The sequence below is a fragment of the Uloborus diversus genome, chromosome 2, assembly GCF_026930045.1.
Source record: "Uloborus diversus isolate 005 chromosome 2, Udiv.v.3.1, whole genome shotgun sequence".
NCBI lineage: Eukaryota > Metazoa > Arthropoda > Arachnida > Araneae > Uloboridae > Uloborus > Uloborus diversus.
Window position 1 is genome coordinate 123,319,362 of NC_072732.1, and position 14,593 is coordinate 123,333,954.

The window sequence follows — 14,593 nt, forward strand, 5'->3', positions numbered from 1 at the left end:
TGGTTGGTACAATGATAAGTCTAGGGCAGCATAACTCCCTTCTAACGAGCAAACCCCGCTTACCGCGAACAACATTTTTGTGATTCAAAAAATGTCTATTAACTTCCAGCTGAGCTTATCTTTTCTTGGAAAATTCCTTTAGCGTTCCAAAGTCAATGGTAAGTTAGCGATGACTCATATATCCAAAAGTGATGTCTGGCCTTATTTTTAATTTGAGGAGTAGAGAAGCATTAGAAAGTTATACAAATGTTGACGACAATGTACTATTCAGCTCTGAGAAGTTGAGCTATGGTCTTGTGAGCAAATCCATTTCTTTCATGGGAGAGCAATCAGTAAGAAGAGAAATTGTTAGGCAGAGTTGAGCTACCAATGCAACCCTTTTATTAGCGAGAAAAACCCTGTACCACTTGTTTCTTCTCGCCTGAATTATATTTTTCGCCAAATGGGCAATAACACTGCAAACTAAATCCGAAAGTTCTTAAGCCGTTTTCCCTCACCCCTATTTCAACAAATGGAATAGCTTAATCGGTCGGGAAGAGGAGCTCAACTTGCCAGAACTGGACAGTAATCACTTCTGAGATGTACTTCCGAGGATACAGTTGCATAAGTTCAAGCTTACGTAGATGATAAAAAATAATGAAAACAAAGACGATAACGACAAATTAATGTAAAAAATTGAAGCTAGACAGTCTTCAAAATACTAAATGCCTTTTGTAAGACAGAAGAAGTTCAATTTTTCTTCAGAACCTCGTTTTTTACAAGCACTCGGTTATAACAAGCAAATACCGTAGTTCTTTCGCGCTCGTTATAAGCAAGCTTGACTGTATTTTGAATTGTTCTTATGTAACAAAGTTCCTCTCTTTTTTAACGCACAAAGGAAGGGGGCTATCAGTTTAACGTGTCTGTGTATCTGTGTGTCTGTCTGTGGCACTCTAGCGCCTAAACGGATGGACCGTTTTTGGAAAAAAAAAATGTTCGAAAGGAGAGTTGATCGAGAATGTTTTTAACTAGGTTTCATCTTTGGATGACATTAATTAACGAAGATATTAATTAAAAACCTCTAACAGGTTTTTCGCGATTTTTGCAGTAAAAACATAGTTAAAAATTTTGAAATTTAATACCAAAATAAAGAGAATTTTTTTCCGCGTCTGATAGAATGTGATTGGAACTTCCATGTTTCATAGAATTCGAATTATAATGTTTTTTAAAGCAGATTTTAATAACGGCTGAGCCTTTATTCCTGCGAATGATAACCGAATTCATTGTTGACCGACAAAGAAATAAAACGCAATGGTTTAAAATTTTTATCTGTTGCCAGTTTCTATTTAATAGCAAATAAAATACTTAACGTTGATTTTTAATAATATAATGCTTTTAAAGGGATTTTCAATTTCCCCTCTTGATTCTACAGTTGCGACTCAGTCGGGTTTTTTTTTTTAATTTTTAATTTTATCGTTGCTTGTTATTGAATAATGTGAATTATCATCTTTTTCTGCTTAAGGAATGATGGTATATTATCAGAAGTTCGAATATGCTATTGGTCATTGGCTACAAAAGGCGACAGAGCACATGATTGGTTGCGTCCTTTGCAGTCCGGGATGTTTTTCTCTTTTTAGAGCTGAAGCATTAATGAAAGACAATGTGGTGCGAAGATATGCAACGAAATCAAAAGAAGCCATTGAATATGTGCAATTTGATCAAGGTAGCGTACAAGATGTTTAAAATACACTTAATTGTTTCTATGTTTTAGCAATCAGTGATCATCCCATAAATTATTTAGAAGTTTAAATTGCACACTGAGATCGAACTCTTACACTGCAAATAATCAAACACTTTTTGAACACTATTTTCATACGTACACTTGTCCCCTTTTTAAGAACACTATTTTTGTAATAGGTATTAGAACCGTTTTGTGAACACGTCATAATACTTTTTGAACACGTACACTTGTCCCCTTTTTTAGAACACTTTTTCCGGACAGTTTTCAAAACACTTCTAGAAACACTGTTCGGAACATGTATATCCTTTTTTAGCGCACTTTTTAGACATTTCATGGATAGTGTAAAAAAATGGTTTTTGAACACTTGCCCTAAACATTTTGTGGCACACGTTTTAGAACAGTTTTTAGGATATGTTTCGGAACAATTACCAATCACTAATATCTTCCCGGAATGTGTGCTACCCAAGTATAAAAGAATCTTATAAAAAGAAAAAAATACTCAATATTTATTTTTGTTGAGACTGCAGGCTTGATGATGGGTTTAGGCTTTGAGTGAAAATGATTATTAATCTGCATTATTAGTATGAAAATTTAAAATCTAATGGCATCTCAAAATCAATTGAATAGTTTACAGCAAAATGACAAATGAGCAAAAACAGTAGCAGGAAATTGTAGTACAAAATCATATTTACTACAGAAATGACAACTAAATTTGAAATATAAATTTCCATAAGTAAGTTTTCAAAGCCAATCAATAATGTAAAAAGTAAACAAAAATGTGTCAAAAACAAATGGTTATATAAATTAATTTTAAAAAAAATCCCTCAAGAACAAAAACTTTTTATTACTGTCTATAAATCTAATTTGTTTACGTTCCTACTACTTAGCTACTCAGTAGTCTACTGCTCGGTTTATGATCAATGACCATTAAAAAAAGTAGTATTCTTTTATACCATTAAAATGCAATGAAATTCTTTAATAACTAAGCATTTCTGTGAAACTTCACTGCAAAGACGGAATTGCCAATTAATTAGTATTTAGTTTTTCTTCTGTGTGCAAAGTTCAAGAGTAAATGAATTAAATTAAAAAAACCAATTTCATTTGAATTAGGCCAAAAAATTCCATTTAACTCATTCCCAGATATATGTTTAGTGTTTTCAACTCGTCTGCAAGTGCATATGAATGTACGGGCAATCAAAATGCTTATTTTTGATAATTACTGAATTCATTATCTCGAGTTTTCTCGTAGCGTCAGTAAGTACATATGTATCAGAGGTGAATTCGTAAATGTTACAGTACCAGAAACGCTAATGACAAATGATTGAATAACAATTTTTGGCCAGTTTTGTGTGGAAACGGAATTATTTTTCTTGAAAAGTAACGGCATTCCAGTAAGACCAAGCACGAATTCACCCCTAGTTTTAATGTATCTCGCATAACTGAAAAACTATTTGCTGTAATAAGTTGAAATTTTGTATGTAGACCGAATGGAGTCTGGTTGTGCATCTCCGTTTTTGATGTGCACAGAGGTTTCAAAAGAAGCGTTTACACTTTTTCTTTTCTTTTCTTTTTTCTTTTTTTGAGCCAAATCGGTGTAGTTTTAAATGACGACTAAGAAGCATATTTTTCTCGATTATGTTCGATTCGATCGAATTCTATCTACCAGTCACGTTGCGAGACATTTTCTTCTTGGTGGAGTAAAGGAAATTTCTGGCTTCACTTTTGGTTGATAGAATTCGTTCGAATCGAATCATCAATTATGTTAGGTTGAATGTGCCCCTGAAATGATGTTATGAATGGACGCCCACTTGGTGAAAAATTGAGCGACACATATTTCACTAGGTACTGTTTCTAAATTGTTATTTCAGTATGATTTTATGGAAAAATTACTTCTGGAATAAAATTTTGTGAAAATCTGATTATTAGGTAGATTAAAAGTTATTAAACGTAACTTGCTTTTTTTTAAATGGCACATTCAACTCGATTGTGTTCAATTCGACGGAATGCTCTCTACCAGTAGCGTAGTGAGAAATTTCAACTGGATGAAGCAATGCAAATTTTTGACTGTGCTATTGGTAGCTGCAATCTTATTCGATTGGATCGAATTATGTTTGAGTTGAATGGGCCACTTCAACTTAAAAAGTTTCAGTTGTACTTGAATTTTTTCAATAGTTCGATTTTCGTTAAATAAAAACACGAGTTCACAGAAATTCCTGGTCAAACTTTCTTAATTATATTTTGAAATACAGACTGCTGTTTAAAAAGTTAAATTGTCTCAAGGAAGAAATAAGTTTCCTAATGCAGCTAAAAATTAAAAGCGTATTTAATTTACATTTTAAACTGATACACTTAGAACCTCTAAATTCCTATTTTGCAGTTTACTAAACACATCTTCTCGTAAAACAAAATATTTTTCAAATTAACCTAATTGGCATATATACACGTTTTAAAAGTCACATCACATTGCTGAAAGTAGTATTGTTGAATTCTTATCGCCTTTGGGCAAAAGTTTAATTAATTGAGTGTTGGTCAACTTTGACTTATTTTGTTTCAGTCGAACGTTTAATTAAATTTAGTGTGGCAGGTTCATTGTTTCAAAGCTTTTCAAAATACGAAAAAAATGACTTTCAGTTTCATATGTCTGGAAATTTAAATACAAACGACGTCAGGAAAAAGTCTTACATAACTCGAGCGAGAAGTATGTTCATTTCTTTTCAATAAAAGGAAATCCTGAAACGCATCTGAAGAAATCGTTTACAGTTTTACTATTAAACAGTCATTTAACTCAATATATTTTTAATTAATTTATTTGACACATGTTCAGATTTTAAAATTTACATCACATTGCTGGACAGTTTTGTTGCTGAATCCTCGTTTTTACATGCAAGTCGATTCTATTGTAAAATTCCATAAAAATTTAATTTATAAAAGCTATTTTTTACATTTATAAACTTTATCAGTTGAACACAAATAATATATGTCCTCTTTAACACTAAATCTTCATGGATAATTTTTTCTAGAATTAGACCCCCCCCCTCCTCCCTTCCCTTTTATCATCAAATATAGCTGAAATGTTTTTAAAATATCAGTATTTTTTTTTTAATTTACGGCGAGATTCTCCGAGTCTCCTTCCTCTAACGTCTTCAAGTTCAGCTTAAAATTATGCTTTTAAAATTAAATTTTGAAACATTAAGGTTGGATATCCCCTTAAGTCCCCTAAAAATGTTCTTAATTCTTCACCTCTGAATCGTTTTTCGGAGGGGATCATTCATGGAAACTCTTACATTATAGTTTACTAAAGACCAATGTAAAATTCCATTTTTTAAACTCCAGTTTAATTCATTTTTCTAGACACCCCCCCCCCCCTCGTTTTCTCACCTTTACATCACCCAAAGACAGCTTAAACGCTATTTTCAAAACATCAGCTTCAACAAATATCTCGGGAAGGTATCCCTACACATTTGCCCGAACATTAAAAATATGGCCTAAAATTGCGTTATTAAAGCTAAAATAAGAAATTTTTAATTAAAAGCCCAGAAAATGCCGAGAATTCCAGTCTGTGGGCCCCTGATTATCTCTTTTATAGTATTTATTAGTATTATTAGTATTAGTGTTGTTAGTATTATTTGCATGAAATATATGTATAATATTGAAATATTTCTTTGATATCTGCAACAGAATGAACTTTTTACTTATCCAATAATTACACGTTTTCTTTAAAATTTTCATCATATGTTATTTAATTTTATTTCATCAAGTTGTAAATTTTACTTAAATAGGACATGGTCATTTTTCAAAATATAAAATTTTTTTAGTAACGTGTCGAACAGCAAATTGAAAAATTGATTTAAATAAGGCAAAAAAAAAAAAAAAAAGGTAAATTTCTCAGAATTATCTTCTAAACCAGTGCTTTTAAACATTTTGATTCCCAACCCTATTTCCGAACAATTCCAGGCCAGAGCCGCGCCGTCCCTATGTGCGAAGTCGTGCGGCGCACGACGGCGCCAGAGTCAAAAAGGCGCCGAGCTCTACCAATCAAAAATGCTCCATATGGGGGGAAAACCTCCAACCAAAAAATTAAAATTGAACTTTTTATTATGTCTATATAGGTACCTGTGAAATTATACTGTTCATTAAAACAAACAATCCTCTTTGCTGCCTATCTATAAGGGGGAAAAAATGCTTTGTTGTGTTTGAATATGCTATTCAAAAGTGCAATATTTTACACTAGAAACACATGATGCTAATTAATACAAACATTAACATTTTTCTTTATATGTGGAGCCATGAATGTTATTTCGGTATGTCTATAATTTCACAAGGTTGAGCATACGAAGCAGCGCAAGAAATTTGCTATTCCCTATTTTGGTTCTTGCGGTGAATATGTTAAATTATAATTCGTGCAATATGTCTTTTTGTGATTTTTAACTACTGTTCGTGGTAATTTCACTGCAGCATGTTATCATACATTAAAAAATACGGTAAGTGCATATTATTTACTTGTGCGTAATATGCATACATTGTAGACAAAAATTTAGATTAACTTTTTCCGAAAAGTAACAACTTTACTATAATTACTCAATTCCTCCACCCCTTTTTTCTTCAACTATTTGTGTATTAAGTTAAAGAAAGAGCTTTGGAAAATTTGTTTGTTTTTGATATTAAATTCAATGCCTTTTTAACGATTTCGTAAGTTAGAAGTATTAGTTTTAACGGCAAGTTTCAGTTTCAGATTTTAAAGCAGAATATCCTCTGCAATATTATCCTTTAATTTAGAAATATAATCATGGGGGGGGGGGGGTAGGGGTCCAGCGGACACCCCTTTGGTTGCACCACCCCGTGCTCCATCTCCTCCAGACTGCTTAGTTGAATGTTTTCAAACATATTTGCTGATGAAGGGGGGGGGGGGGGAACGCGTCTAACAAAGTGATTTAATTAAGGAAAACTTAATGATGTTGGGGTAAAACTTTAATTTCTACTAATTGGTTTCCCCCTCCGTCCTATTTCTTATATTTTTTCTAGTTCGCCTGAAACTAAGAAAGTTTTCAAAATGTTACTCTGCCAAATCTCTATCCCCCCCCCCCCCCAAAAAATAAGCATTACGGAGCATCTTAAATTTTGTTTCAAGATCTTAAATTTCGCGAAAGCTTCCGAATATAAAACAACATCGCTTGAAACTCCGTTCGAAGATCACTTAAAATTGCGTTTTTAGAGCTTAAATTTCGAAAGATTGCCGGCCCTGTGTTACCAAATATGGTCTTTCAATCACGTTTTTAAGACTTCAATTTCAGAAAATAATCGGGCAAGGCCCCTTTCTTAAATATCAACAAAAATTAGGTTTTTCAAACATGACTTACGAAAAATTTAAGTTAGAATAGCCTCTGAACCACTTCTCCTAATATCAAAGAATACTGCTTAGGTTTTTAGGACTTTAATTTTGAAAAAAAAATTACGAGGGGAGCTCCAGAATTCCCTTTTTGTAAAAATCTTCAAAGTTGTCTATAATTGCGTTTTTGAAAGTTCAGTTTCGAAAAATTGGAGGGGAGAACAGGGGAATTGATTTCTATCTATTTTTCAAAAAAAAAAAAAAAAAAATAATAATAAAGATCGGGTAGAGTCCCAGAGTTCCATTTCTCATTCTAACTTCAATAAATATGACCTATACAATCATGTTTTAAGGCTTCAACTTATATAAATTTCCGCAGCGCGCTTGTACCCCCCTCCCCATAACACCAACAAAGACCGTCTAAATATGCGTTTTTCAAACTAGAAATTTCAAAATTTTTCCGGGGAGAACCCCCGAATCCCTCTTATTAAAAGATTTTTTTTTCTTCAATTTGGGCCCCCTAAAACTATTTTCTAGTTGCGCCACTGCTCTTGTTGTCATGTTTTGACAGGCATAAAAGTTTTATTAAGAGCCATTGTCTGTAAGAATCAGGCAGTTTAAAGCATTTGTGATTGTTGACATTTTTAATTTTTTTTATTTTCACATATGTTGTTCCTTATCTTAAATGTAATGTAAATCCGAAATTTGAGCTTTGTCTGACTCACCGTTTTTGAGAAAACAATTTTTTTTTGTTTAGGGGGCGTGGCACATTTTTGCCGGTTTTTCAAATTTGCAGATTTTAATGTGCTTGTTGCTTGAAGCGCCCTTATAATGACATGGATTTTTTAATTCCATATTACAATATGGTCTTGTTAGATACTGTTACAGCTGTCAAATCGGTGACACTACGAGTGCGACGCCCACAAACTCCGTTTAAAAATGACCGAAATGAATTTTTTTCTATATTCAAGGCCAATTTTCTGAAAGCGCCTTCATGATGACACCAACATTTTTAGATCATTTTCTAGCCACACTTACATACATCAAAAATATGTATCAAAATCGGTGTCACTATAAGGGCGCCATAAGATATTGGAACTTTTATTCGATAAATTTCACAAAAACACAAATATTTGGAATCTAATTACAACCGTCGCCCTCATAGCAGATATCTGATACTACATTAGGTTGATAACCAACATGTTTGTCTAACATTTGCACAAAAAAATCGGTGTCACTCCTATTATTTTTGGAAATAATTTCATTCCAAGTTAGTACGTTATGGTGTTTTTTTATATTTATTTATTTAATATTTTCACACTCTGTTTTTTTTTTTTTTTTTGAACATATCTATTTTTAATTTAATACAATGAAGTGTACCTTATAACATAAACAGCTTTGGGCAGCAAGAGAGTCTTTTTCTTGAATAAAAAATGCCCGTTTTCATATAGGTACCAGGTGGATCTATTGTGCATAACATGTCTTGACTATTATACCAATACTCGTCTTGTTTTTCCGGCCAAACAAATTTATTTATTCCAATTGTTCTTGATATGCATTTGACCTAAACTTGCAAATGGTCAACTTCTACTATTTTTCTGGGATACCATGTTTTCCCATGCTTTAGTGCTACAAAATTAGCAGTTTTCAATAAGATGACCGTCTTTCTGAAATTGGTTTGATTTGATTCTTAAGGTTTTCTTCGTTTTGGTCTACGTTATCCTCAAATTCAGTTTCAGATTCTGAATGTTCGCTTTCTTCAATATTCTCATTTGATGTATTGAGAATGCATTCGTTTTTTTGTTTCTTCCACCGAAAAAAAAGGGATAGGATTTGTTTCATAGGTACAATACTCTGAAGCAACGAACAGTTTTTTCCCCGTTACGAACTGCATTTCTCATCTAGTGTGCAACTTGACAGGGATGCTGTTTTTTCCCAGTATTTTCACCAATCGTAAATTGTTCTTATAAATACTCCTTCTGCTACCATGTTCTATGAAACAGTTGATCAATACTCTATTTCAAAAAAAAAAAAAAAAAAAAAACGTAGTTATATGTTTCAAATGTGAAAATAAAATGAAAAAAAAAACTTTAAAAAGAAGGAAAATTAATTTGAATTCTGAAATTTTGAATTCAAATTATGTTTTTCGCAATCACGAACTGAGACAAGACCCTAACTCAATTAAGTTATTGTTTCTAGAAACGGCTCCTGTCCCCCCAAACCTGCCTCTCCTCCTGGGCGGTTACGTGTGCATAGTTGTGTGTGTGTAGACTTGTGTGTATGCACGTAGGTGTGTGTGTGTGTGTGTGTGTGTGTGTGTGTGTGTGAACGTGCGTGTGTGTAGGACATGGACGCCTCCGACCAGGAGAAGCGGATAGCTCAAAACTGGAGCAGCCGCGCCGACAGCCGAGGACGGTGGGCGGTGGTGCTGCAGAGGCTTCTGGTCCAAGTTGAAAAAGGCACGGACACCAAAAACAGTCAAATGAGAACAATAAGCAATCGTGATTGCTCAACAAGTTAGCCTGTGATCGTAACTTTCTATTTTATCAAACAAATGGTATATTTGGAAATAACTTTAAATAATATATGCTTTTTATTATTTTTCAAAAGAATTAGTCAAAAATCATGCAGTTTAAAGCCATGTAATTCTGGGGGAAGTATCCGTGTTTTTCAAAGCTCGTGTTGTTCAAGGAACCGTGTTCTTCAAAGGTTACTTCATAGTTTTCAGAGAAAAATCAATGTTTCAAAAAAAAAAAAAAAGAATATTTTAAAAAAGAATATTTTAAAATTTATCTGTAAAATAATTTTTAATCTGAAAAACATTGCATAAATATTAAAGGAGAAGACCGGTGGCTGTGTACTCTTTTGTTGCAAAGCGGATCTCGTGTGGAATACAGTGCAGCCTCTGATGCCTACACTCATTGCCCAGAATCCTTTGCAGAGCTCTTTACGCAAAGGAGGCGCTGGGCGCCTTCCACAATGGCCAACATCATGGATCTCCTTGTCAACTACAAGAAAACTGTCGAATGCAATGATAATATTTCTGCACTGTACATATCATACCAGGTGAGGTTTTGTTCATTTTGTAAAACAAATAAACAAGTAAAAATAAAAATAAATAACAAATTCATAAAGATTAATTTGAATTTTGACATTTTGAATTCAAATTATGTTTTTCGCAATCACGAGTGTGTGTATGTAGGCGTGTGTGTTTGTGTGTGTGGGGGAGGGGTATGTGTGTTTGTGTGTAGGGGTATGTGTATGTGTGTGTAGGCATGCGTGTTTGTGTCTGTGTGCTGGCATAAGTGTGTGGGTAGTTGTGTGTATGAATGTGTGTGTGGGAGGGGGTATGTATATGTGTGTAGGCATATGTGTTTGTGTCTGTGTGCAGGCATGAATTTGTGGGTAGTTGTGTGTATGTGTTTGTGTGTGTGTGTGTGTGTGTGTGTGCGTGCGTGTGTGTGTAGTTATGTATGTATGCGTGTGTGTGTAGGACATGGATGCAACCTGGAGACGGCTTTCGCTATAGGAGCAGCATCGTGAGGACCCGGTCGACGGTGATGGTGCGGAGGGTGGCAGTGGGAAAATAAAATGATAGGACATCAAAACAGTCAAGTGAGAACAATAAGCAATCGTGATTGCTCAATAATAACAATAAAAATATCAATAATAAAACTATCCGGGGTGTATCAGTACAGCGTGTACAGATTTTCAGGGCAGATAGAGTACATCTAGACGACGGGAAATCACATTGCAATGCATGGTCGGAAACGCTTTCCTGACGCGATAGTGGCGACACAAAGCACAAGAAAGACAGATAACAGAAGATTAAGGGGAGAAAACATGTTTATTATTTTTAATACAGCAGAAATATTGGTTTTGTCTGGTGTACACGATAGATGTTCTTACGAAACCGAAGCATCAGATGGCGGTGCATGCGCACACGCGGTTTTTGTTGCAGCGGGAAGTTCGGAACACGCCCGGTATTTACGTCAGCGTTCAATATTCAATGGGCCGGAGATGGAGGCACGCATCACGGCCAGGGTTGGTCGTAATTTCGAACACATACTTTGATGACGATCCGTAATGTTCTTTCTTTTTTTTTGCTGCACTAAGGATAGTAAACATGTTTTCTTCTCTTATTCGTGTCTTGTCTTCTTGGTGATTTGTGTCGTCACTACCGCGCCAAGAAAGCGTTTCCGACATGCATTTGATTTCCCATCGTCTAGGTGTGCTCTATCTGCCCCGAAAGTCTGTAAACGCTGTACTGATTGTATAAATAAATGAATAAAACAGAAACTTGAGGTAATGTCAAGCGCCTCGTAAAAATATCGCTAAAATAAAAATAAATGAAAAACTAAAATTTATAAAAAACCTCCGACTGAGTCGTAAATGCAGAATCAAGAGGGAATCCTTTTAAAAGTCTCATACTATAAAAAATCAATTACAAGTATTTTATTTGTTAACAAATAGAAACTGGCAATGGCAATAGATAAAAATTTTAAATCATTGCGTTTAATTTCCTTGTCGGCCAATAATGAATTCGGTTACCAATTGCGTGAATAAAGGCTTAACCGCATTTAAAATCTACTTAAGTAAAAAAGTTATAATTCCAATTCTATATAACATGGAAATTCCAAACACATTCTATCAGATGCAGAAAAAAATACTCTTTATCTTGATACTAAATTTTGAAATATGCTTTCACTGCAAAAATCGTGAGAAATCTTTTAGAGGTTTTTAATTAATATCTTCATTAATTAATGTCGTCCGAAGACGCAACCTATCCGCAACTCCAATAAACTATAAGGGGCTGCAGCTACTGTCTAATGGTGTATGAGAAAAGTAAAACAAACAAATGCCGTAACTTATAACTTGCTTTGACGCTTTGTGAATGATATGAATTTTTTATCGTGTTTGTGGGAAGCTTTCTTTTCTATTCTTCTGAAATTATGTTTCACCACAAACTGTCTGAGGCCTGTAATTTACCCGATCACTCTCCTTTCAGAAAAAAAAAAAAAAGTTTCTAAAAATCGGCCCATTCGTTTAGGCGCTAGAGTGCCACAGACAGATACATAGACACGTCAAACTTACAACCGTCTTCCTTTGTGTGTTGGGGGTTAAAAAGTAAATCCATTTGTTTCACTTAGCATGGAAAATTCTAATCTGAAAAGGTATGCCAAAAATGTGTATCAAAATTTATTCAGTTATATTTTTCATTCGGATGAATTTTTTTCTATAATTCCGCTCCGCAATTAATTTTTTCGGTGTTTGTACTCCAATATGGTGAACTAATGTGCTTAATTTTAACATTTTCTTGTTAAAAGTATTAATGCTGTTAAATTACTGAATCATATATCTTAATAGCTTTAGAACGTGACTTAGACTTTTTATCATTTTAAAGTTATTCGCTTGAACACTTAAGAGTCAGTGTTTTTCATTCGAAGGTTTTGATAAGGTTCCTTTTAATTACCTGAAAAAAATCTGGTTCTTTACCGAACAGTTCGAAAATATGTATTAGATCCGACAAGTGACAAAGAAATATTTTTCGAAAACATAATAACGCTAAAAATAAAACTTTAGCTAGAAAACTAAAAAAGAACTGAGCCAAAATTAAGATACTTAATGAAAGTGAAAATTTATTCATTATAATATTTAAAACTGTTTGAAATCAAATACTCAATACTCTTATCTCTAAGACTGTTGCAGTTTTTCACAATCAAACGTAGACTAATTGCATATCATTCTCATCTAATCTGCTTGAATTCTTACACCGCGTTTTATGGCGGATCACCAAGCGGATGGAAAATTGTAGTTTTTTGGGGAAAGAAAAAAAGTTCACCCCCTTTTCCTTTTTCTTGTTGAGATATTAAGATTTCGTTTACACTTTGCCCGATAGTTCTCAATAAAAGCAAACGAATTCTGTAAATGTTGTTTTTGTGTCAGCACAGTATCGATGTAAGAAAAACAACTCTCCCTCACTGCTGTTGCTAATGGTTTTGAAATGATTAACTGTGTCAGACTTACGGGGCAATTTAGAATAGTTAGTGACGCCAACATTGAGAAATATTAATTGCCTACCTCATGATACTTTTTTGATGATGAATTACGAAATCAATCTTTTAAGATTTGCAGTGATATTAAATTCTGTTTTTAAATTTTGCACCGGTTTATAATACCCGTAGTTGTTACAAAAAAGGCCCGAGCTGTGATAGCAATAATTTGAAACGTAATACTGCGAAATAAACACAACTTTTTTTTGAAATAACTAAGTTACTTTTCTATTGGTAGTAGTAAACAAGTTAACATAGAAAAAAAAAAAAAAAAAAAAAACTTAGTTTGCCAATCTCCCAAGATGCTTTGAGCGTGGGACTTTACTTGAGACCTATAGCATAACCAATAGGGTGGAGTGAAAAAAATCAAATTCTGATAAACGTTAAGTAATAGTGCGGAAAAGTTGCCTTTTGTAGAGATATTTAGTCGTGCAAAAGGATTTCGATGAAAAAAAAATATCTTGAGGCGTCGCCCGTGTTTTGAAATTGACCATTATTGCATAAAAACCGGAAAAAGTTACAATAATTTCAACAAAAATAAAAATTTGATAACTTTGGTGTAATATAACTTTAGAGTAGGCTTTTTGTGTAGATTACACACTGTATGTGATCATTTTAATAATGAAGTATAAAGTTCCACACATGTTTTGAATTTGACCAATATTTGACCTTATTTGCAAAAATGTGCTCTCGTATTAATTTATTCTAGCATAGATATCGAAAAAAAAGTAATAAAAGCATTTCTTACTTAGAGAAAGAAAAGGTTGATTTTGCCATCTTACTCCGACGGAAACCATACTCTCAGATGACGTATCGATCATCAACATTACTGTAGTTCTATGCACTGGTTACTTGGAGAATCTAAAAGATATAACATTGGCAAATGCAGATGATCGTCATCAGAGAACTTGGTTTGCGTTGGATTACGAAGACAAATTCGAAGAATTCGACTGGACATTGAAAATTTCAATTTCAGATTTCAATTTCGAAGCTGAGAGACTACCATGAGCTCATCGATAAGCAGAAGTAGGAAAACTACGCTCCACCTTTCCAAAATGGGAGTTTCAGATAAAGCTTTGAAAGAAATGGTACTTAATGGCGTACCTACTGAATTTTAGGGTTTTCAAAACCTCACATGTGATACGATAGGTAAAATTAGATAAAAAAGCGCTAGCTATAGTTTGTTTTTTAGAATCCAGAAATAAGACACACTATAACACTAAGACCGAAAATTGGCAGGACTCAAATAGTTCAACTCGCACGCCAAACTATATTTTATAGTAATCAATGTGATTACAGTTTGAGGGCTCAAAAATATTAAAATTTATTTAGCAACTTCTTTTTTTTCGAGGTGTGGATTATGTCGGCTGTTTCAAGCTACATTTACATTTTCAAATTTTTACACTTAACCATTGTTCCCTATCGTAGGCAAATTTTACTTTTTGAGCTAAAGTTATTCACTAAGTGGAGAATTATCTTTTTTTTTTTTTTTTT

At 33.6% G+C, this 14,593-nt stretch overlaps 1 protein-coding gene across 1 annotated transcript in view; it reads left to right on the forward strand.

Moving 5' to 3' along the window:
* LOC129216521 (chitin synthase chs-2-like) overlaps positions 1 to 14,593 on the forward strand; it is a 104,882-nt gene that overhangs the window by 46,139 nt on the left and 44,150 nt on the right. The window contains exons 10-11 of the mRNA XM_054850735.1: positions 1,502 to 1,702; positions 9,886 to 10,112. Coding sequence (XP_054706710.1) covers positions 1,502 to 1,702; positions 9,886 to 10,112 — 428 coding nt within the window. The remainder of the gene's footprint in view (positions 1 to 1,501; positions 1,703 to 9,885; positions 10,113 to 14,593) is intronic.